We start from the raw sequence: 22,718 nt of genomic DNA on the forward strand, positions 1-22,718 counted from the left end.
CGCACTGTAAAATTTTCAATATTTTGCGCAATTTTCAATCTCATAATAGTAAATATTGCAGATAGTAAAATTTACGGTACGTATACTAAGATTTACAAAACGTTTAGTAAATTTGGCGGTGCATCACGGTTAAATGTCTTTACTTTGTAATCAATATCACGGTAAAATTCCTACTTTGAACAATGAATATTATTTTTAATGTATAAAATTCAATGTTGGCCCATAACAATATCATGAATTGCAACTCGTCACCGCACTATCGTTACTGGACGATAATTTTTCAAATTTCATTCTCTTCGTGCAGCTCCCGAAGCGCTCGGCTCTACGTGACCATTCCAGTGATCAAGTGGCCCAGTGCTCTAGCATCAAAAGTCGAAGAAATGAAAGAAATAATAATGAAAATTTTTGATTTCTCACCTCAAATGAATATTTCGATGATAAAATGACTCTCGGATAGTTCTGTGTATACTATGGAACAGTAATACAGCTTAAGATAATATTCAACTGTGCAAAGTTGTATATTGGTTGTAGGGATACACGTGTACCCGTATTTTGTACAGTAGCCCTGAGGATAGATTTTCCTAGAGTTTCAAGAGAGTAATGTTGGCGCACTCGACCGCAGTCACCACATTTCGAGGATAGGGCTTCGCCGAGATTCTCGTAATAGGGGTCGAATTGCAATCTGCCAAAAGCAGATTGGTGCAGAGCGTCTGTAAAGACAAACAGGAGCTCTTGGACCGGCCTATCACGGTGCACAGATCATGTGACCGCAGCAGATATCGCGACTTCGTGAACTTTGGTCCTTTCGCATCGAGCTTCATTTCTATTTTCACTTGCATATGTCAGATGCGAGGACAAAGAGAGTTTCGAAAAATATTCCTACAACGATGAGGAATGAGCTCAGACTCCGCAAGAAAACAGTGACAATTTTTTGTCTCATCTTTCTTTCGTAGTCGCCTCGAACACAGCCTTTAATTTTAATTAATTAATTAATGTGCCTTTCTGCAAATTGATGAATTTTCAATTCGAGCTCAAACTCAAAGTTGAAATGAAAAAATACTTGGCAACTCTGGAAAGTTGGATTCCACGCATTCTTATACTCGGAAGCAGACAAAAGCGGTTGAGACCGCTCTCGAGAGCCCCGACGATGGAGCTTTATTAAAATACATCCAACGAGAAGTGCTTACCAAACTGACTGTTCACTGTCCGCAAAGTATTAACGAATGGAAATCTGAGAAACTGTGAGAATTAGTTGCAGAGAACGGAATGTACGTCGCAAGCAAAAACAGACAGTTAATTCAAATGCTTTGAGCAACCTTATACGTAACTCTATTATAGTTTTTCCTGAATAGACTGCAAGGTGGAGAAAGTTTGACAAAGTTGGAAAATTGTTGTTGTTTTGGTACCCAGGGAAAATGGCAAGGAAAAAATGAATGCTACGAAATTCCGTAAACCGGGAGGGTATGAGGACAGATAATAGGAGTTTTTCTACTCGGTAAAGGTACAAAGAAACGTCACGAAATGAGACATTCACCCGCGGGGTAAAGAAAGAAAGAGACCTTTGTCGCTTGTTCTTCTGTAATAGGTATTGCAGTTTCAGCCGCAGCTGAGCTTTTCCCTCGTCGGTTAAATTGGCCAAAGGTAAATGAGGCAGAACATGGCGATTGGTTAATGGGATTCTCAAGTATATTTTCTGTGCCTGGAAGGACGTTACAGGACGTTTCCATCGATGGTTCGTGCAAGAATTTCGAATTACGTTCATAAATCCGCGCGTAGATCTCTCATTAAGGTAGTTCGATGGTCACGTGCCGTATAAAAAAATAGGGTGCAGCCCTATTCCTTGTGAAATATGTTCCAAAAATCATTTAAATTATCGTTAATGATCAGTTAAAAAATAGATGGTTACAATGTTTTACTAAAATTTCATAATTGCTCGTAATTTTCAAATTTTTATATCTTTTATACAAATGAGCGCTCAGAAGCGCGTGTGTCGTGGCCACACTGCACGCAGGCATCGCATGGCTTGTCTCACGCGACAGCGTTGCCACGTCGCAACCCTTGAAATTCTCCCACTCAAATTCTCATACGATTTTTATTACAATAATTTTTTTCTCAAAAACTAGACGGTAGATCGTGTTTTTTTTTTTTTTTTTTAAATTTTTTCATCAGAAGATACTCTAACACTGTGTTTTTTTTTTTTTTAATCAAATTCGTAAAAAACCGTTCTCGAGTTATTTCGATACACGTTTTTTGTTTGACGATTACAATGTGTTCGGATGGAGAAACCATGGAACTTTAACTTGCAATATCTGAAAAACTAGACGGTAGAATTATTTAAAAAAAAAAATCGATTCGTTAGATTTTTCTGCGCGACATATATTTTTTAAAAAATTTCCGTAAGAAATCGGGTTTTGCTATTGAAGAACCTCAAGAAAGAATCGTTTAGAGTAACACAACGAAAAACGGCAATGCTGGAGTTTCAGACATAATCATTTCGGATTAGACACGTTCTCGGATAGGAAGAATAAGCATGATAAGAAAAAAAGAGAAACTTGAGTAAAGTGGATTATTCATATATTCGCGATACTATTGTTTCTGCGAATCTCATTCTCGCTGTTATTACTCGAAAGCTATTTCTATCTGACCGTAGCCATCTTCCGGTTGCCGATGGTCCTTCCACTCTCTTACACCGTGATGGTGCACACGGGGCAACTGCCCCGTTATCCGCAATTTTGTATATCACCAAAAGTTTCACAATTAGTCTGGAAACTTTCATAATCTCGCGGCCTGTTTTGCGGTTGAGCGTCGGGGCTCTCTGATTTATCATTTCGTCTCTTCTTCCACCGCTCTTCTCCAGCCCTATTATTTCGACGATGAACGATTTATCTCGAATGAGATTATTTCGTGTCGAGGTATGGATGGAAATTTGAAAAATAAATTGATTCTGACAGAAAAGTGAAAGCTTTTTGTCCATGGAATAATCGAGACTCGCATTTAAATTATAAATCGTGCAATACTCTTCATGTTAACGATGGATTCAGAACGTGCAGTCGAAGAACCTCAGCCAAAAACAGATTCCATGATAATCTAATTGTGCTTCTATTTTTTGTGGCATTATCAACAAACTCAATTCCCTTCGGTACACGTCTTCAAATTGAGTTTTAAAGTAAAGTCTCGCAAAGAGTTTTATAGGTATTGGTTTACGTGTTCGAACGTAGTTACGCGACAAACAAACGGGCTCAAAATACTAACGAACTTGATCAGAGAGTTAACGGTATTTCTTGGATTACGAAAAAGAGAGAATGAAAATCGAGTAGCGTTATTACGCTGGATTGGTAATAAACATCGGCAGAGAAAAATTATCAGTCATTCCGGATGGCAACAGATTTTTTAAAGTCGACAATTTCCGCTTGAAGATATTCTTTATAGCTCGAAAAAAGAAGGTTGAGCGATAAAAAGTTTTTCAAATCCGAGGAATGACCGGGGTTCAGAGAGATCTTTGAAAGTGTGCTCCGAAGAGGGAAGCTCGAGGACACTCGTGCAAAGAATTGTTTTTTTATTTCTCGTGGTCCTTTCCTGCAGAAGCTCAATTGAATGTGTGACTGTGTGTCTCTCGTCGCAGCGGGTGCAGACCCCGTTTTATCAGACCTCAACCCATTTTATCGGATGGGAGTTCGATTTATCAGACGTCTGTCAGCCAAAGTATTTTCTACTCGCTCTTTTTCTCGCACCGCATTCGCGCTCTTCTTCTCTCGATCTCTCTTTCTGCATTTATTCATTCTCTTCATTCCCTCCGGTTCTTTTTTGATCCTTCAGAAGCTATACGCGAAGACTCGTACCGCTTAAAGAATTCGAACATCTCGTTTCGCTTTTTATTTCTGTCACGTTCGATGGAACGAAGTAAAAACAAAGTGAACTAATTTTTGCGTGCGAAACGTTTTTTTTGTTTTCGTAAAACTGCAGCTAAAAATTCTCTAATCGAATGTAAAATTTGCACGTCCTTTCGGAGCAGAAGTAAATAATTGAACCTATTAAATCACTTTCAACTCATCTCCCTTCGACGAACACCCTTCCAAACTCCGTGACTCGCCGAAGTATAGAAAACCCGAGTCCCGATTCTTCGAATTACCCATGAAAATGTCGGTGGAACCTCTATTTTCAGAATTATTTATTCTCGCCAGTCTCACCAAATTACCATTGGAAATCCCCACTTCTAAATATACCTGTAACGCAATAGAGGATCCGTGTCTCTCGTGGGTCAGCAAAATTAATGGCACACTATAGCGCGGGTTCATATCCCTCTAGAGAACACAATCTTGCCAGGTTCCCTGTGTGTGTGTGCGTGTAATATAAAACGTGGGCTTTGTGTTTGTCATGTTATTCAAGTTTACGACGACGAACGCGGACGATCCTGACGGAACTAGCGAGTGGACAAGTACTCAAGCCTCATCCCTTTCCGTACGTTTCACTATGCAGCATCCTTCGTGCATAACAACGTACGCGCCCAGCCTCGTATTCCTACTGTTATATTGCCATTATAACTTCAAAAGCAAGTTCGAACATTGCGCGATGGTTTACACGCTCAAACGGGCATACATTGTGAACATGAAGGCTCATATGGAAACACATTCGTGGAGTTATAGCCGAGCGGACAAATTTGTGACACTATTTATATTTATTTCGATATTGACTGATGAAACATTCCACTGACATGGAACGAGGCTTCCGCGGTGTACTGCTGCTGTCTCTCAGATTCGAACAATGCAATTCTCCAAGTATGAATTCATCAATCGCCTGTGCCTTGGATGGACTCTGTTGTGTATACACGAAGGCATAAAGGAGCCTGGTGAAGTACCTGAGCTTTATTGCCTTTGGAATATGTTTGAAAAGGCATATAACGGGAATAGCCTGTGAATAGGAAATAGAAGGAGGTTTTCCACAAGTATATAGAAGAGGAATAAAAAAGGGGATACTGTTTGTACATGAATTTTGAATGCAATAGGTCAACCGAGTACGTTTCTCGTGTCGTTCTTTATTTGGATTTTTCCTACTTCGTCAGATGCACACCGGGCGTAACGTCTGTCTCAGCGTCACTGAGAATTTCACTCCGAGATCCTGACGAGAGTGATTTAATAATTGAATCCATCCAACGCCTCGCTGAGCTTGTCTGCGCTCGTGATATCGTTTAGGGCTGACACACACGCGTAAGTGTGCAGATGTTTATAGAGCAATATCTATATAGATGTAGAAAGGGATTTTGCGGCATCTTGTACCGCGATGGACGGAATTTCCACGACGAATGGAACGTCGACTCGAAGTGAAGGACATTTCCCGTGGGAGACGAACGCAACCTCGCCTTCTCGTCTTTCCCTTGTTCCAATTTCTGAAGTCCCTTCCTTCCAAGCTACAGCTCTGCTCCTCTTTTCTCCCCTTCTCTCCATCTTTTCCAACACTCTTACTAAATCTTTCTTTTTTCACTCTTCTACGTGACACGAGCTCAGCCCTGAGTGAGGCAGTTAAGGCAGCCAAGTCTCCTCCGAGATGAAAATCAATCTCGTTCCTCTTTCCCAATGGTGGTTACTCCTCTATCACGATGTCTCATCGATCCATGAATCATTCGAGAGGATCTTTACTCCGCTCGCAGTCTCTTTTTTCATCCTTAAATACAGCAGTTTCTCTTCTCACGAAACTTTGCAACTGCCATGACAGACTGTGTCGAACATTAAGTTCTCGATAATTCGTAGATCGATCATTTGTACTCTGATTAGCTATGTTTGTGCAACTTTGTGATAGCATCCGGAAATTTGTTACTGTCACAGACTTTCATCTTGTAGGCGACGATCGAAGCCATTTGGAGAAGTCCCCCTTCCTTTGTTGATTGCATACATTTTTCTATGATTCGTTCGTTTCGCTTTTTACATTTCCATTACACTCATTTTCCCTCGTACAAAATGTCAACGTTTAACACGAACTTCCCAATCCCTCTACAATATTTATTCATTAAAAACTGAAACTAATTCATAATTGATGGACGAATAGAGAACCATACAAGATTAGAGACCGCGTTCAACGCTCTTATGGTCATGCTCGTGCGAGTAAAGAGGAAAATGGTACACACGAGAGGTGAGATAGAGCAAAAGGTTCATGTGTTGGCTACTGAAACGATGAGAAGGGTCAAAGGAGCTGAGCACAGCTTAAACCGTAAGTTTGGGAAGCCGAAACCTTACATCAGCGAGAAAATCGTAACCTTTGCCATGACCTAGTGGAGTGAATCCTCGAGATCTATTTGAGCTGAGATCAAATGTCGATTTACTGTAATGGAATGGCGATTGAAATCGCTCAGGAAGCTCGAGGAGAGGGAAAATTGAAATACAGGTTTTTGGCCAGGCACGAAGGCTTCATCGTTGTCACATTAAAAAGAGTCAACAATCAAAAACATTTACTTTTGTTCCCCCTTAATTTTATCGATTTTTTCAACAAACTTCTCAGCGTAATAAATAGAAACGAAAATAAAGTAATTAATTTAAATAAAAATAATGAATTAATTTTTTTAAATATAACCCAAACTTGGTGTTCATCCAACTGATCTTTGATCTTTGTAAATCATGAAACGATTATGAATTCTACTCAATCTCTCGAAAAAGCTGTTGAATAGAAGCGTTTCGGTATAATAATTTGTTTCTCCTTGAAGATTATACGACCACGGAACAAAGAACTTTCCGGTTGCCCCTGCTCCGATACGTCTCCCAAGCTTTGCTTCTTCCGCCGAGTCTCTCTCATTATTCGTTTTACTTGTAACAGGTAAAGGATGAGGTTGAATGACGTTTATACAGATTTTACATCAACTCCAACGAACAGTTGCTTGCCTCCTGTTTACACGTGGCGAAGCGAACTACTCGCTTTACCAACCTGATACAATGTGTACAGAAGCTTCAACGTATGTATACCAGTCATATAGTGAACCTGGAGTCTTGTATGAACGACATCGATCAACGTCTACGAGAAGAAACTCTGTGAGAAAAGCTATCGAGTGCACGAGGGGAGGCACTATTTCCTGTGCTTTTCGTTCCCTTTCATTTTATACATCGGAATTTTCATGTGGAATGAAAAAAAAAAAAAAAAACAAAGCTATTTGTCTCTTCGTGTCTTAGATACGTCCATTTCATTAGAACTAAATGAATCATCGATTCGCGTGAAAATTTTATTTTATTGCAAATTCTTTTCGTTACGTGCAGCACTTCAAATTGAGCTAAGGATTTATTTATCTTTCAGTACCCACTGAATCCTTGTATAAGCGAAACTCTTTAACAACGTAATGGAAATCAATCATTTGCAAATAGTTCTTCTTGGAATAGAAAAAAATCTTCTTTTTTTTAAAAAAATTGGATTCGACTGGATGGTTTACAATTTTTTTTATGACTATACCAACTCGCGATACAGGGATGAGAGAAATGATACATCTCTTTAAAAAATTTTGAGAATTCTGCACGGAATGACGTGTAGAAAATACTTTCGTCTTCTCAACAACTTTCCTCTCCAGGTGTACATATATATTTGTAACGAAGAACCATCTGCACACAACTAACCTACACATGTTGATATATGTATTATAGCAATACGTGCACGTTCATATTGTGGTTTTCAAATCTGTCTCTGTACAAAATCTAGACGTTGGGAGATGTGAGCAATCAGTTTTCTTTAAGTCTCCTGGGCACAGGAGACTTCTAACCCCATGAAAGTTTGTCGATTGAAATATCACCGGAACTCACCAAAGACTCTCGTTTATGGTCGATCGAATCGTCGCTTTTTTGCTCGTTGGTAAGAAATGTGACGGTAAAAAATATCCTTGTAAAATCGTTCATCTTTTTCAATTGCGGTTTATTGTACGTAAACTGAAATATCAATCCATTAGTGATTCCAAATTCTGTATGAAATTCAATCGCCAATTTTTGCCTCATTGGAAGTCCCGTTCCTTTTCAATTGCTCGAAGGTTTTTGTATAATTACATTTCACATGCTGCATATTTTCTACATTCGTGTTCACATGGATTAACTAATGAGTAATTAAGCGTGAGTGTATATTCGATTTTATTGATGTAATTCCATCATTTTGTTACGGACGTTAACAGCAAATTGACGGTATTATAAAACGGTAATTGTAAATGAATAAACTTGAAAATTTCACCAATCGCGTGCCAAAAGTATCCGAGGAGTTAACCAATTGCTGTGTTCCATCGTTTCAATATTTGACCGAAATAAAATTCGTCATGGTCAATCCGAGACAGATTCGATGCCTTTTTTGTTACACAAACAAGAAACGAAAAACGTTCGTCAAATTAGTCAAAATTGTCATTATTCAGTGGTAGACTTATTGAAAACGGATTGAGTCGATATAACACATTTTTCGAGAAAAAGGAATTTCCAGCTGTTCGGAAAATATTTGTTCACTCGATTCGACCATTTTAAGAGGTCTCTCAGTGAGGCTTAGTATTAAACCATCATTTAAGCTGCTCCAACGATAAATATCAATTGAAATACACAGAGACTCTTGCATTATTTCTCGCAATTGATTGGCCGATACATTAAAGCGGACCGCCAAAGCTAACACTTCGCATCGACGATACGCTCGATTAACTTACGAAAAAAGAGAATTGGTAATTGGCAAGCAGTATCATCAATGGCCATGGATCAAAATCGTGGCTCTTTCATGTATTGCTGCTACAATTTCAAATATTCATATATTGATCAGCAATTCAAATAACTCATTCATTACACACTGAAATTTCGTGATAAAATGATCGCCTTGATCCCTTTCTGCATTCGTATGATTGCCAATTATTTTGGGAACTATTTTTTTTTTATTTTTATTATTATTATTTGTCACCAGTGTACGGCATTTTGCCTTTTTACAATCCCATCTTCCCTTATTCCACTTTTTTTCCCATTATTATTTTGGGAACTATAAAAATGGCTTCATTTTCAGATTTATCTTGTCGTACGCTTGATTGACAAAGGGAATTTTATTTTTCGAATTCTCGATAGACAAAACATCACGGTGTGTGAGAAATAAAACGCTCTCGTCTCAAATTTTTTGGTTTGTCGAAAAACGATTGGTTGCTTTTTTGAGATACAAAATACTGCTGCAAATTGTAGCATGGCTCCTCCATTCGATTCATTGAACGCGAAGGTTGAACTGCTGTACAGAATAATTAATTTTTTCTCGATGAGTCGAAACAAAAGATAAAAAAGAATGAAATAAAGGGGAAAAAACGAATCGTGGATCGAGGAACAGGAATGCTTGAAAAATTTTGTATTAACGTCCGAGATGAAAAAAATTCATCGGGTTTTCCAATAGCGAAGGAATTTGTGGATTGTTCGCGATAATTAACCTTCTTTCTAAAGATACATTAATTAGATCACACCCAACGAACTTATAATTGGACAGAATAAAATACTCCAGTCACACGAAAAATAAATGCTTTTGATTCTTGAACTTTTCTAGGAATTTGATAAAATTCGATTATTTTCACATTGCAGTATTCATGTACGGTGCTCACAAAATTCCAACTAAAAACAAATTGCAATTATGTGGAATTTCAATTATTTATTCGTTGAATTAAACGTTACATTACTCGAAACCCAATGATGATTTAAAAGACCCAACAATGTTCATCCTTTTTTCGCACAGTTCCCTTTGTTTTTCAAATAATGATAATCTCAAACTCACAATATTCGGTGGTAAATCGATGATGAATTTCGGAAAATCAGCTGAATCTCGTGCAGGTATTTTTTTATACAGTCATTAACATTCCACCGGAAGATTGGCAAGTTAGTATTCCGTCCTCGAAAAGTCCCCATAGTTTCGTGCAGATTTTTTTTTCTCATCACACGTCATCAATATGCATCCCACTGCGAGTTAAATTATTCTCGCATGTTCCTCCTTCCTTTTATCATATCTCTTCCTTCCAATGTTAACTCTCTTTCTTTTTTCCTTTCCGCATAGCCAACCATCGATCTTCATATTTTTGTTTTTTTTATTCTTCGATTCTCATCTCCCATCCGGCTCGCTAGTTCGTTTTTCCATCCGTGACTCCGACACGTTCGAATTCTAGAATCACGCGCGAATTCCGACGAATTTTAGTTGGAGTGTGGGGGAAAAAAAGAGGAAAAAATACCTCGAATCAGTCCCGATTCACAACTCTGGAGAAAGTAATTCAAATCTGACGACAAGAATTTACGAACGACTTCTGCATGAAATCTCACGATCTTAAACTGCCGGAGAATTTTTAGAGTAGCAAATTAAAAAATCTTTCGGCGCGGTGGTGAAATTTATCTCACGAATTTGATCGATCTCTTACCAAATTGCTCAGCTCTCTCAATTATTCTCTTCTTTTATTTTAGCTTCGACAGCTCGATAGCTATTTTATTTGTAATATCGAAGAAATTAACAAATTTTTCAAATGTCACAGCTTGTGGACATTTTTGCGCAAAAGAATTTCATAATCCACGTTAAAAATTGTGAGAACGTCCAACAGAGTTGCTTCGCAAATGTATTCGTCAAACAAGACTCAGGTATTTGTAATTATTGAATTCTTTTCAAAATTTCTTGAAGAAATTCACAACCAGGGTAAATCGTCGCAATTGCCAGAACAGAAAAAGCGAGGCTTCGTTTTGTAACGATCACACGAAAATTCAGCCGCTAATGTTTATTAAAAAATTCTTACACTCGTCGATATTCCTCCCAATGAACGACATGGGCCTTTTTCTAGCTTGGCAGTTCGTAACTATCAACAATGAAAGTATTACAATAAAAAGTACAAAATTAAAAAATAACTGGGATTTGAGTACGAATAAAATAACTTGATCGGTGTCGCTATGTCAGGCGTTTAACGTGGTCGGTTTTTCTCCTCGATGTTTTGATAAAACCGAGGAATTGCAGTTCGGCTATGGAGCGTGTGAAACGACCTCTGAAACGAGAGAAACATATTTTTCCAATTTCCGTAAAAACGATAACGATAAAACTAATTTTATAAATTGTGAACAAGCGGATGGCGAAGGCTTACTGAAGCTTCGGATCAATGTCTCTTTGCTCGTCGCCTTCCGAACTTGGATTAACGATCGTCAGAAAAGCCTGCAAAGAGAAAAATGTCTAGAAACAAATGGAAGTTGCGGATTAAAAAAAAATGGTGAAAAAAACCGATCGATAAATGAGCCAATCCGTTTAGTTCTAACGAGGAAAAGATTCGCGTCCTGATAAGCTCACGCTCGATCTTCCGAGTCGCGTTTTATATGTATTCACAGGGTGTCCTAAAAGGGCAGGATCTATCGTAGAGAAATGATGAGCGATGCCATAGACGTGTGTATTTTCACGAGAAATTGCTCGATTGAACGCAAATCTATAAATTCCAGCTCGATTTCGCTCTCGTTATGTGAGTTTATAAATCGAGTGACTTTTTGTCAATGATACGTTGGACGCTTTGACAACCGAAAAACGATATGCATGATAATTTCAATTGGACATGACCTCACCCATGGTACCTCAGTATTTTCGATCGATGACTTTTCGGACATGGTGTATAATATACTTCCTGTGCATATAGAACATCTACATCAAAGGCTTATTGAACATTTTGCACCCGCGGCACGGTGTAAGTCTTAACGACGTGAACCCGAGACACCCATGAATTATGAATAATTCCCAGGGTAACAGGGAACGATTAAAATCACCGTGAGCTTCTCGTGAATTTTCACGTCACGTGAATGAGCCACGTGCGTGACACGATAAGCTCTCGGAGACGAAAAATTAACGTGTAAACTAAGCATGGAACCTCGAGCCTCAGAGAAGCGAGAAAGACAGAAAGAGGGAGAGAAAGAGAGAGAGAGAGAGAGAGAGAGAGAGAGAGAGGGAGAGAAGGGAATGGGGGAAGGAAGAGAGATAAGAGTAGAAAAAGCTTACGATAATGCGTCATTACCTGCAGCCAGTCGTACATATTGATTAATTTCCTCGACTCCAAATGTAGCTTATATATAATACTGAGATCGGGCAACGTTGCCTGTATTGTTTGATCATTTTCCAATTCACAGCAGCCACACTGGAAATGTTAAATTTGCATCAGAACAATATGTTCATTTACTCACGAAGCAATCTACACTTTCAAAAGTTCCTTTTCTTTTTACAAGGATGGTTTCAATTCGCTGAATTACCATTTTGTACGATTTCCAACATCTTTCCAGAAAAGTTTGTAATTGATGTGTTTCTGTTTTTATCTACTCGTTCGCAAACAAGCGTTTCAACAATTTTTGTTAAGCCAGAGTTTCAAAACTTTTCAGTTCATTTAAATAAAAAGAGTAAAAATTTTAGTTAAACAGTTTTCAAACTCCAGGCCCTTGAATAACATCAACTGAAAATGCTGAAATGGTGGAACTTTTGTAGTCTGAAGGATCGACAACCGTACATGAGGACTTACCTCGAGATAAGCTTGAGGATTCGTAAGCGCAGTATGAACGGCTGCCCTGTGCGAACCCCTTATCGGATGTTTTGCTGAATTCGCATCACTGAAACAAAAGATCTCATGTCCTACTATCCGGCTCGGATTCTTCAAGTGTACACCAAAAACATCGCGATCGAGATACTCAAGGAAATTGATCTGTGCTTGTTTGTAAGGCGACCTCGATTGTTGTTGTGACATTTTGTATAGTTTCTGAAACAAATCCAAGCAAAAATGATAAAATTTGTTCAAAAATAAGAGATAGAAATAAGTATGTTTCAATTTTTTAAAATACTTGTCATTATACGTACTTCTTTGAGTTGTGTGCGGCTTAATTTTTCATTGGTACTCATAATCTCTTTCGACGTGGCAACGATCTCGAGACTCGCGTTTCTCAACGTGATTAAATCTTTTTTCAAATTTTCTTCCACATCTTTCAAATTCGAACTTGACGATTCTTTTATCATATTCAATACGATCTCGAGCTTAGCGACAAATTCATCTTTGGATAAAAATCCTAAGAGTTGAATCGACTCTTTGTATTCTTGGGATTCAACGATATCTGAAGTCACTGCTTTGCAATATACTTCCCGCAACTAAAAATAGCATTCTATGAAAATAATTTTTCTGTAGAGTATAAAAAAGTAGCAGAAACTTCAAAGATTCAATCATACATTTCTATCAGCAGAGAAAGAATTTTCTATAGTTTCATAAAAAATTACCTGTTTTCCTAAAGGCGCACCTGGTAGCCCCGATGTGAGGCTGTGTAAGCACTTTAGTATTGTGAAGAAATTGTTAATCGAAAGGTGAAAATTCTCGAGGACCTTAACAAGAGTTTTCTTGAAATTTTCTTGGTTATTTCCTTCCGACTGGTTCTTTTTTCCCTTGTTTAGAGTCTCAAGATAACGCGCGATGGAAGGCAATTTTTTAATGTCTTCAAAATCATCATCGCCTAACAATCCTATTCGTTCTCTCGTCTTTTTAGGCTCGCAGCATAATGACGCGTAATTATTGTCGTAAAAGTGTTGTAGCATGCAGAGCTGAAAAAGTTAATACGAAAGTGACTATACAATCCAAAGGTAACAATTGATAAAGATGAATAACGAAAAATTAAATGAAGTACATTTCCAACGACGCTGAAGTTTGCAACGTTCGAGTCCAACAAAATTAACGAAAATTAACGACTGAAAAACTACGAATTGCAAACAGGTAACAGAATTTCAGAATAACTGGAATTATTGGAGAGTTTTTTAGATCATTTCGTTGGACTCGAATGTTGCGAACTTCAGCGTCATCATTTCCATTGAAGATATTTGTACATGAAAAAACCAGTGAGTTACATCTATTTCCATATTGAATATTATTTGAATACATTTTTGTAACGAATATTCAAAGATAAAAATAAACAGTAAATTTTAATTCAACCATTTTTCCCCGGAAGAACTTTGTCTTCCACAAAAATTGTATTTCTCGACATAAATTCATACTGTGGGAGGGTTTTTAAAAATGCACTAGTCGTCGCATTTAACTTTTTTGTTGTTGGAACAAAGATGGTGAGATGGAAGAACGAATCTGGGAAAACATTAAATTCTTCTAGGTTTAGATTTAAGTGACGAGTTGAATTTGTACGAATAAAATAGCGCGGAAATATATAATTGAGTGTGTATACCTTGTATCCCTGAAGAAACCCATGTACGGAAAAGTCGTAAATGAGAAAGATATCGGTGAGCAGTTGAAACGCCCTTCCGGTCAACTTAAATGGAGTTTTTCCAGAAAGTACCGTACCCTCGAGCACATCTGACAAACTTTTAACCTGAGTTTGCGTATGGAATACCTGCAAACGGTGGGAGAGAAAAACCATAAGAAAAAAAAGCGAGTAGCAGAACGGAGTGAACTAAGAGACTTTTCTCTGATTCCTCTCTTTTCCCTCTCTCTTCCATTCTCTTTATCTCGTATTTTCGTCCCTTTTTCCCTTTATTTTTCTTTCATTTGAATATTCCAATTAAGAAGGTAATCTACTGGGGCAAACGTACACGCTTTTCCGCGGTTTATTAGCAATTCTAATTCAAAAAGAATTAAAAAAATTAAACTTGCCTGCACTCGCAGCTTCGACGTAACGTCGTAAGAGAGGCATCTGTGAACAGCGTGGAGTGTCGTTGCTACTCCAAACACGAGAACGAACTTCATTGACTTTGTATAAATACTGAAAATACACATATTTTCAGACTTTTTTTAGAATCTTGATCGTATACTGACATTGTTTATTTGCTTTTTCTTCTCCACTGTCACTTGTTAAAAGCCATAAAAATGTTAATATTCATTGACATTTTTATTTTCAATTGCTTAAACACTGTAAAAAAAGTTTTGTTTATTCTTTTTCACTTCAACTTCCCTCGTAGCTTTGACCGAGGAAACAAATTTATTTGATTGACTTCGCATGAATGATGCATTGCTTCGTACATCAACGTTGATGCTATTCAATTTTTCCGGCTTCCGTCATAGCGTAAATTTTTTTTTTCATCAGTGCAATACGAAAAATTTTCAGATATTCATAAATGAAAAAAAGTGTTGTACAAATTAAACACTGCAATACAGAAAAACTGAGATTCGAAAAGTTTGCAATAATCCATTATTTCAAGCATTTTTTATGCCTTGTTTTTCTACTACCAAAGATCCTTGATGACCAGTGTTGTCTCTAAAAATTGCAAGGAATTTTCTCAATTCCGATTGCATTTATTTATTATTCAAAATTTGATTATTCTGAATATCGAAAACGAATCTAAATTTCCGAGATTTATTTACCTCAAGACGAGAATAAAATCACGTAATACGCTTGGTGAAAAACTCTCGAAATCCGGTACAATAATAACAAGCGGATCGTGATATTGACAATTTTCACTGTGCCAGGCTTCCAGAAGTCTCAGAGTGCATTGATTTTTACGAATGTCTGATTTCTCGTCCTTTAACACAATAATTATAATTATTCATATGAAAATGTGTCATTTTTTTGCCAATAGGAATACTTCACCGACTCATTATACTCGGATTTGATAATAAGCTAATATACTAACGTTATTCTGACTGTTGATCAATTGAAACACTGTTTCTTCAATAAGATTTTTCATATTTCCGGAATCTCTGGAGTGTATTATGGCTATACATTGGGTAACTTTGGAAAATTCACTTGCCAACTTCTCAAATAAAACTGCATGATCTGGTAAATTGACCCCTGAATAAACATAAATGTATATTAGTTCAAGCAACGGATCTACGATTAAGCATCACATAAATAACTCGATCATATTTTAATATTCTAGTAACGCTATTGGAAGTAAAAATATAAATCTGTGTAACTCATGCACCGATTACTACTTAGTTCTTAATCTGAAAATTGCACTTTATTGCAACCTGTGGAATGATTGTGAATTTAAAATCAATTACCATAATTAATCTTTAAAAAATTCTTACCAACTCGAATAGAACTCGGTTATGTTATCGATTTCCAAAAACTTTCTAATATATGATATCTTTTTTATTTGATGAATAAAGTCGAGCTTACCAGTCAATAGTATAGCTGTAGATATTTCGTTGGAATAACTTTCTAATGAACTCTCCTTTATTGTTGTCACATAATTCTTCAAATCACAAACGATTTGTTCAAACATACTGATATCAATTTTCTACAAGTGTAAAAAAATGAATTAAATATTTTTGCCTTCAACATTGATTTAATTTACTTCACATTTCTGTCTAATTTTCTAAAAAATCTTTCACAAATGAGATTCATTGTGAGATGAGTTAATAATTACCTTAGCAGCTTTTTGTACAGCAGACCAAGCTTCTTTATAAGCTTTGTACCACGGCTCTTGGAAGTAAGCATTATTTTCTATCTTCTTCTTCTTTTGGCCTATCTTGTAATTTCCTTTGTGAGCGAAAACTCCCTACAAAAATTGTGGCATCTAATTTGACAAAGTTACTTTGCTTTATACTTTTAAAAATTGTATAAAGTTTTACTAAAAAGGAAACTCTGAAAATGGCTTTGATCATGTTCATATATAATGAAAAGCCATTACACATTCAATGAGAAATTCTTTTCCTTTCTATGTATGACATAATGGTATAAGATTCATGATGCCAAGGTTTATCTTAAAATTCATTTTATTTTTCTCAAGCTGTTTGTAAATTTTAAACTCAGATTAAAATGCAAAAACTTAAAATTTATTTAAGTGGAAGCTCAGAATAAAAAAGCAAGTTCCAGTCAGAAGTCACTAATTTTATATTCTCCAATCCCATGTTTTTTGCTTGTGCAGTCATTTTTATTATACGACAGAATTTAAGAGGGGTATTAGGGTCTCGATCAAACAAAGTGCATAGATTTATCAACATTTATTGAAAATATTGGCACAAACAATTCGCTTTGAACAACCCAAAAACATGAGCTGATAAATCGTAAGGAATTATGATTTCTTATGCAAGAAAGGATTGAAGCGATAAAATGTTGAATACAGTTTAGATCGTTGGATTTTGCAATACCGATACCATAGCAGGTAGTAAAAAAATACAATGTGTTCAATTTCACTACGATGTTATCAAGTCGGTGCGCATGAACTGTTTTGAGAAGCATAATATTAAAAAAAACATTAATGATCGTTTTTATACGACTCAAAATATGCCTAAAAAATATTTGAAGCACTGAGCAAAAAAATCACTTATTGATATTTGAAGTTAGTTATTCTTCTTATAACTTTTCAACTTTGCGTAGAAAAGGTTTTCAGTTTTCGAACGTGTATAATCATTTTAATAATTTTATATTTAATATCAAGTGGCCGCTTTGTTGAATGTTGAAATTAAAAAAAATAAGTTCCCGTTTCAAATATAAAGGAGCAAGGATATGAAAGGAATAAATGTCCTATAACGAATTATGAGTAACGATCAGCAAACTTAATGTGATAAATATTCGAAAAATGGCAATTTATACATTTGACATCTCCAACCAGTTTCTCGTAACAGAGTGAGGTTATGTCGCATAAAGCGCGGCAAGCGTGCAACGGATTCACTCTAACTCCGTTGGCACGAGCGAGATGGCAATAGAATCAACAGGTAGTATAAAAGTAAACATTGAGTTACCTTCGATACGGAAACGCTTTCCATTTCTTACGTTAAGCAGCTAAAAAAATCTTCAAATCTTGATATGATCGATTTATAAAATACGTATGAAAGGTTGGAGATTCTTTATTAAACCAATTGCGTGCCAAACGACGATCGTGCGTCACCGTCGACGTTTTAAACTGTACTGAAGTAGTGCGTAGTGCTAGTGCTCATCTACAGCTGCTCAACCGCGACGAAGAATAAGCGGGAGGAATACAGGTATAAAAATATTCGCAATACATGAACGTAAATCCATACATGCTTAAATGTCTATATAACAAGGGCACTAGCAGCTGTCACAGCCCACAGCCGGCTCATAAACAACCGGCTCGAAACTAAGCATAGGCGTCGAACGAACTTTTGCCGGCAGTGTCGTACACGCCACACACACACATACCCCGAGTCCCTGAGTCAGCGTCAGACGCTGTTGTGAACCGTAAAGATTCACACGGATCGGGGATCATGGAACCATTGACGACGATTTTATTTTTCCAATCCTCACTTTTTTCAACTGAACTAGATTCTTAGCATAATAAATACATCAGAACCGTTGGCTGCTACTGGAAATAGAAGGTAAACAATAGCACGAATTAACCTCGTTTCTCAATCACGGTTCAACCAAATTCGAAAAAAAATTCATCTCCATCGTATACAACAAAATTTTTATAAACGCATTGACTAAAAATTGTTGAAAATTCACTAAAGAATTCTTCGATACATCATTCGAGTGTGTTTTTCTCTTGTATTTTTAGGTTAAACCAATTCGTCGTTTGCCCCGAAACGTTTGCTCTTTTTAGAACATTCCTCCCCTGTTTTATTTTTCCGAAACTCCATTAGAAAATGTCAAACTTTGCATACACTCCCGTGAAAATGTTTCAACGTTTTCTCATAATTCGCTTTCGTGTCTCGTTATTTTCTTGACGTTTGACTATTGCCAGCACATTATTTTTTTTCGAAGACACCGCAAAGGAAATTCCCCACAAAAATTCATCGGACAGAATAGACGACGAGCGCCGCTGTCCAAAAGTTGGAAAATCTTTCTGTCGAAGACAGCATTTGGGTGAACTGCTGCATAAGCAATTTCTGGATGCCTCTTGAGAATAAATTCACGATATCACGAACGGACAAACTGAGTTCACTGTACTACATTGGATCTGAAACTTTGGCTCTTTGGGATTTGAACAATCGATCGAAACTTGCTTAATGTGAGAACTCAATTCTCCTTTTGTACTAACTAATTGCTGCCCTCCCAGCAGTCGTCCACTGGGAGAGTTGTCATCCCGACGAGTGGAGAGGACTCGCCCTTCAAGTTGGCGCTCGCTACTTTTGTAATAGCATGGACTGTGCATCTGCGATCGTCCTCATGAGAGTATAAAATAAACAGAAGAGGAGCTCGTGCAGTTTTTATTGTAGTGAAAGAAATTCAACCTCTTCGCGTTTAATCAACAAAACTTGAAACGCGAGAAGAAAACAGCTTCAGAAGTTAGAGCTCGTCGCTTTTGAAGCGTTCGTTTCCTTCGAGTTGAAAAGGTCAAATAAATTGAGCGACGACGTGCGAATACTTCGTTAATAACGTTGCTCATGGATGCGAAACAAATTTGACGTGTTTTTCATTATTTCGTGCATGAGCTGAGAGAGAGGAGGAAGCATGCGAGCGAACGACGCGAGGTGAACTAAAGGGCACAGTTTATTCGCCCATTTCACACTGCTGAGCTCTTCCAAAGCAAGAGCTAATTAATTCTCAGTTCCTTACTCGCGAATTACTCGTTCTGCTCGAACCCCGATTCGAGCAACTTCGGTTTGAGGAACGATCCGCCGGATAAAAAGCGTTTGTTTCGTGGCACCGAGAGCTGGGAACGTGCCACTGAGATTCTGACTTTCGAGCTGGCTGCACAAAATCCATTGTGCAATATCCAATCATTTACAAGGTTACGATTCCCTACAACGCACACTCGACTTTAAACCAAGATCAAAGTGTGTTACTGTCAGGAAGGCACAAGAAAAGCAATCAGTGAGCCAAATATTACATCCTGAGCAAATTTTCGAAGAGGAAAACACGCGTGAGAAGGGCTTTGTGACAAATTTTCAGCGAGGAAGTTCCTTACCCTGGAACAACCCTCGACGATCGGATTCCTTGGAACCGTCTGAAAATGCGAAACTGCGATTTGGGTCCGTTTTCAACCCGGGGACACGACACTGGTGCTAATTTGCACCCACGGAAATTCCAAGTGTAAAACTTCAAAATTCCTTTCTTCAATTTGCCCATTTTTCTACAATAAAACTATATTTTCCAATTTTTTAAATCATTGTAATCGATTACTGAGGAATCGTTACCCCTAAAAAGTCTCGTTGCAAGATTAATTCCACACATTCATAGATGAAATAAAAATTTTGAAAAGTCCAAGTGCAAATTTACTGGGTTGAGTGTGTGGCCTCAAAGGGAGTGTGGTGTTTGCAGGTTAAACGAGGCACATTCAGCCTGCATGAGATTCAAAGTCGTGCGACGAGTGTCGGAGGAATTGCTCATAGAACGATTGCTTATAAATGAATGTACGCGTCGTCGAGCTCGAGGCAAATGAAAGCCAAAAGCTCGCCTCTCTTTTCCTCCCTCGCCATTATTTCTTCCCCTCTCGTTCATTCTCCTTCCATTTGGGAGGAAGCTTTGACACGGGGAATAGGTGGAATTTTGTCTTTGTACCAGAGAAGGGAAGAAAATGCACGTGCATGCGAGAAGGCACACGTAAAAATCCGTATGTATAGGAGGATGTATTACTGCAATCGGGAACGCGGTGCAGTAGACGAGGCTCGGAAAACGTGAGAACGTTGCGTGGCTCTGCGCCAGGTTCACGTGTTTCGTTTTCATTTCACGAAGCATCTGTGACTCTACCCTCTCCCATGCAGTCGACGAACACACATTGGAAATGTTTAAGGCTGGCATTATTCCTGGATTAGGCTAATGCCAAATATTGGGCTCGCAAACTTAACCCTCTCAGACCGAGACCTATTTCGCGTTGACGGAAAATTATTCCCTTCATAATTTTATCTCAAAATACTTTCTAGTTTCCGAATCCATTGTGACATTTCGGTTTTTTTCTTGGGAAATATGAATTTTTGAATGTTCGCTGCGCGCAGCACCAGGTCCTTGGGGAGCAAAATCAGGAAAATTTACGAATGAGTCTAGCACCGAATACCTTAAATACATCATATTAGCTTCCCTTTGAAAGGAAATAGCGATTGGAGTACGAAAAAGAAATTTATACCCACTTTTCTTTTGCGATAACTACAGCACCTTTTCGCACAACGCCAACTCAACATGAAACGCCGACTTCATATTGATATTTCGATGAGTTAAAGCAGTTTATCTCTTGGTTTAGGAGTATCTAAAGTGCAATCTAACCTTGCTTCATGGAAATAGGCAGTTAGAACCCCGACCTTACTGACCGATGCAGTTTTATTGGGCCTGGAAGCGCGTGTTGCGTAGAAGCAACATACGGTCCGAAAGGGTTAATCGCAGGAATATTTACGGCGTTACTTACGTGCTGTCCTCACTCGCTGTTCGTTTATTGAAACAGTTTATTACCATTTTTTTTATTACTTCTAGACGTTTGTACTGTTTACTCACATTTTTATCAGACGACTCCTCTTCATTTCACCTCCAGTCTTATTGGCCGCTGTTCATCTGATCGTGAAGCCATGAACGTATTCCTTTCGTCGACTGGTCTCTCGTGATGTGTTGATTCCTGCGCTCCTTGGCTGCCTGCTAACTCTCGAAATAATCCATATTCTCCTCCCCATCTCTCTTCCTCTGGTAATACGAATGTCTACGACGCTGAAGTTTGCAACGTTGGAGTCCAACGAAATGAAGGAAAAAAACAACATTTGTAATTCACCAATTATTTTTTATTTCACGAGATATCGATGCAGCTTGAAAAACTACGAATTTCAAATTCGACAGGTTACAAAATTGGAGAATTACTGGAATCATTAGGGGCTTTTTTACATATCATTTTGTTGGACTCCAACGTTGCAAACTTCAACGTCATGGATGTCTGCCGAGTGGAGAAACAGGGAAGAGGGAATAAAAGTTTTTCGTCGATGATAAAAGTAGCTTCGATTATACGAGAGCACTCTTTTTTAAGGTACTCCACGGTACTTCATGTTCTTGCCTGAAGAAACGCACGGTACCGCAGCGACCACTGTTCAACATCGTATTTTCGATCGCACGAGGTTTTGGGGTTCCGGAGAATCGGAGACCGAGTCTCAGCGTCTCGTGCATCTTAAAAGAGGACTCGATCAAACCCAGCGGCAGCGGCAGCGGCAATGCCGAAGATTTGGGGAAAAAATAGGCCGAAACCTGCCGCACTCTTGAATCTTTCGGCTTCGTGACGTCATAACGTTGTAACGATTGCTGACATCAGTGAGCTCAGTTTGCGCCAATTTTACGACGCGGTTGCATCAATGGGAGTGCGATAAGTCGTCGATTTGCCGAAGGATTCCGGCTCGATCTCATTTTTCCAACAGCTCAAGTTTCAATCGTTTTTGCTTCGATTGCAAATGAAAAAATGACGCTTATAGGAAGAACAATAACGAAGAGCATTCGAGAAATGAGGCATGGATTTTTAGTGCTTTTATTCATTCTCGTTTCTCTCGTCTTTTTATCGTCAACGACTTCGCGAATCGTCGTGTACATCATACATGGACACGTAGTCCAATCGAGATTTCGTATTCCAAGTTGTTGATCGAAAATACTATTTTTATGCCAACGACGGATTTTATTTACTGCTACTCGCTGCGACAGTCCACCGATGAAGAAGTGCCATAAAGATGCGTAAACGTGAGAGGAAGACTCGAAGAGAATACGAAAATTTTGGTATTCGGTACTCGACTGTTTGAGCCTGTGGAAAAATTGCTATTGAAATCTGTCGTAATTCGACTGTGAACTAACCTTTTATTCTATCATATAAATATCAATACTCGCTCGAATTCACTCAGGTTTTTATGACACTGAAGTTTGCAACGTTTCGAGTCCAAAAATGATCGAAACAAAACCCTCCAATAATTCCGGTAATTCTCCAATTTCGTT

The 22,718-nt window shown here is 38.0% G+C and overlaps 2 protein-coding genes across 10 annotated transcripts in view; one reads left to right on the plus strand and one right to left on the minus strand.

The window, feature by feature from the left end:
- Fas1 (fasciclin 1) overlaps positions 1–22,718 on the plus strand; it is a 253,351-nt gene that overhangs the window by 161,139 nt on the left and 69,494 nt on the right. The window lies entirely within an intron of this gene.
- On the minus strand, positions 10,691–21,348 carry Orc3 (origin recognition complex subunit 3). 2 transcript variants are annotated; one of them, XM_043432991.1, is made up of 13 exons: positions 21,258–21,348; positions 16,297–16,428; positions 16,047–16,167; positions 15,559–15,716; positions 15,290–15,447; positions 14,582–14,690; positions 14,157–14,321; positions 13,210–13,527; positions 12,799–13,083; positions 12,467–12,700; positions 11,972–12,091; positions 11,063–11,130; positions 10,691–10,966 (listed from the first exon to the last, which is right to left on the minus strand). In XM_043432991.1, exons 3-13 carry the CDS (start codon positions 16,150–16,152, stop codon positions 10,873–10,875), a joined length of 1,815 nt encoding a protein of 604 aa, XP_043288926.1. In that variant the 5' UTR covers positions 16,153–16,167; positions 16,297–16,428; positions 21,258–21,348; the 3' UTR covers positions 10,691–10,872. The 2 variants fall into 2 exon arrangements, with proteins under 2 accessions (XP_043288926.1, XP_043288925.1); XM_043432990.1 differs by lacking the exon at positions 21,258–21,348 and adding an exon at positions 17,615–17,922.

Source organism: Venturia canescens, chromosome 1 (assembly GCF_019457755.1).
Source record: "Venturia canescens isolate UGA chromosome 1, ASM1945775v1, whole genome shotgun sequence".
Taxonomy (NCBI): domain Eukaryota; kingdom Metazoa; phylum Arthropoda; class Insecta; order Hymenoptera; family Ichneumonidae; genus Venturia; species Venturia canescens.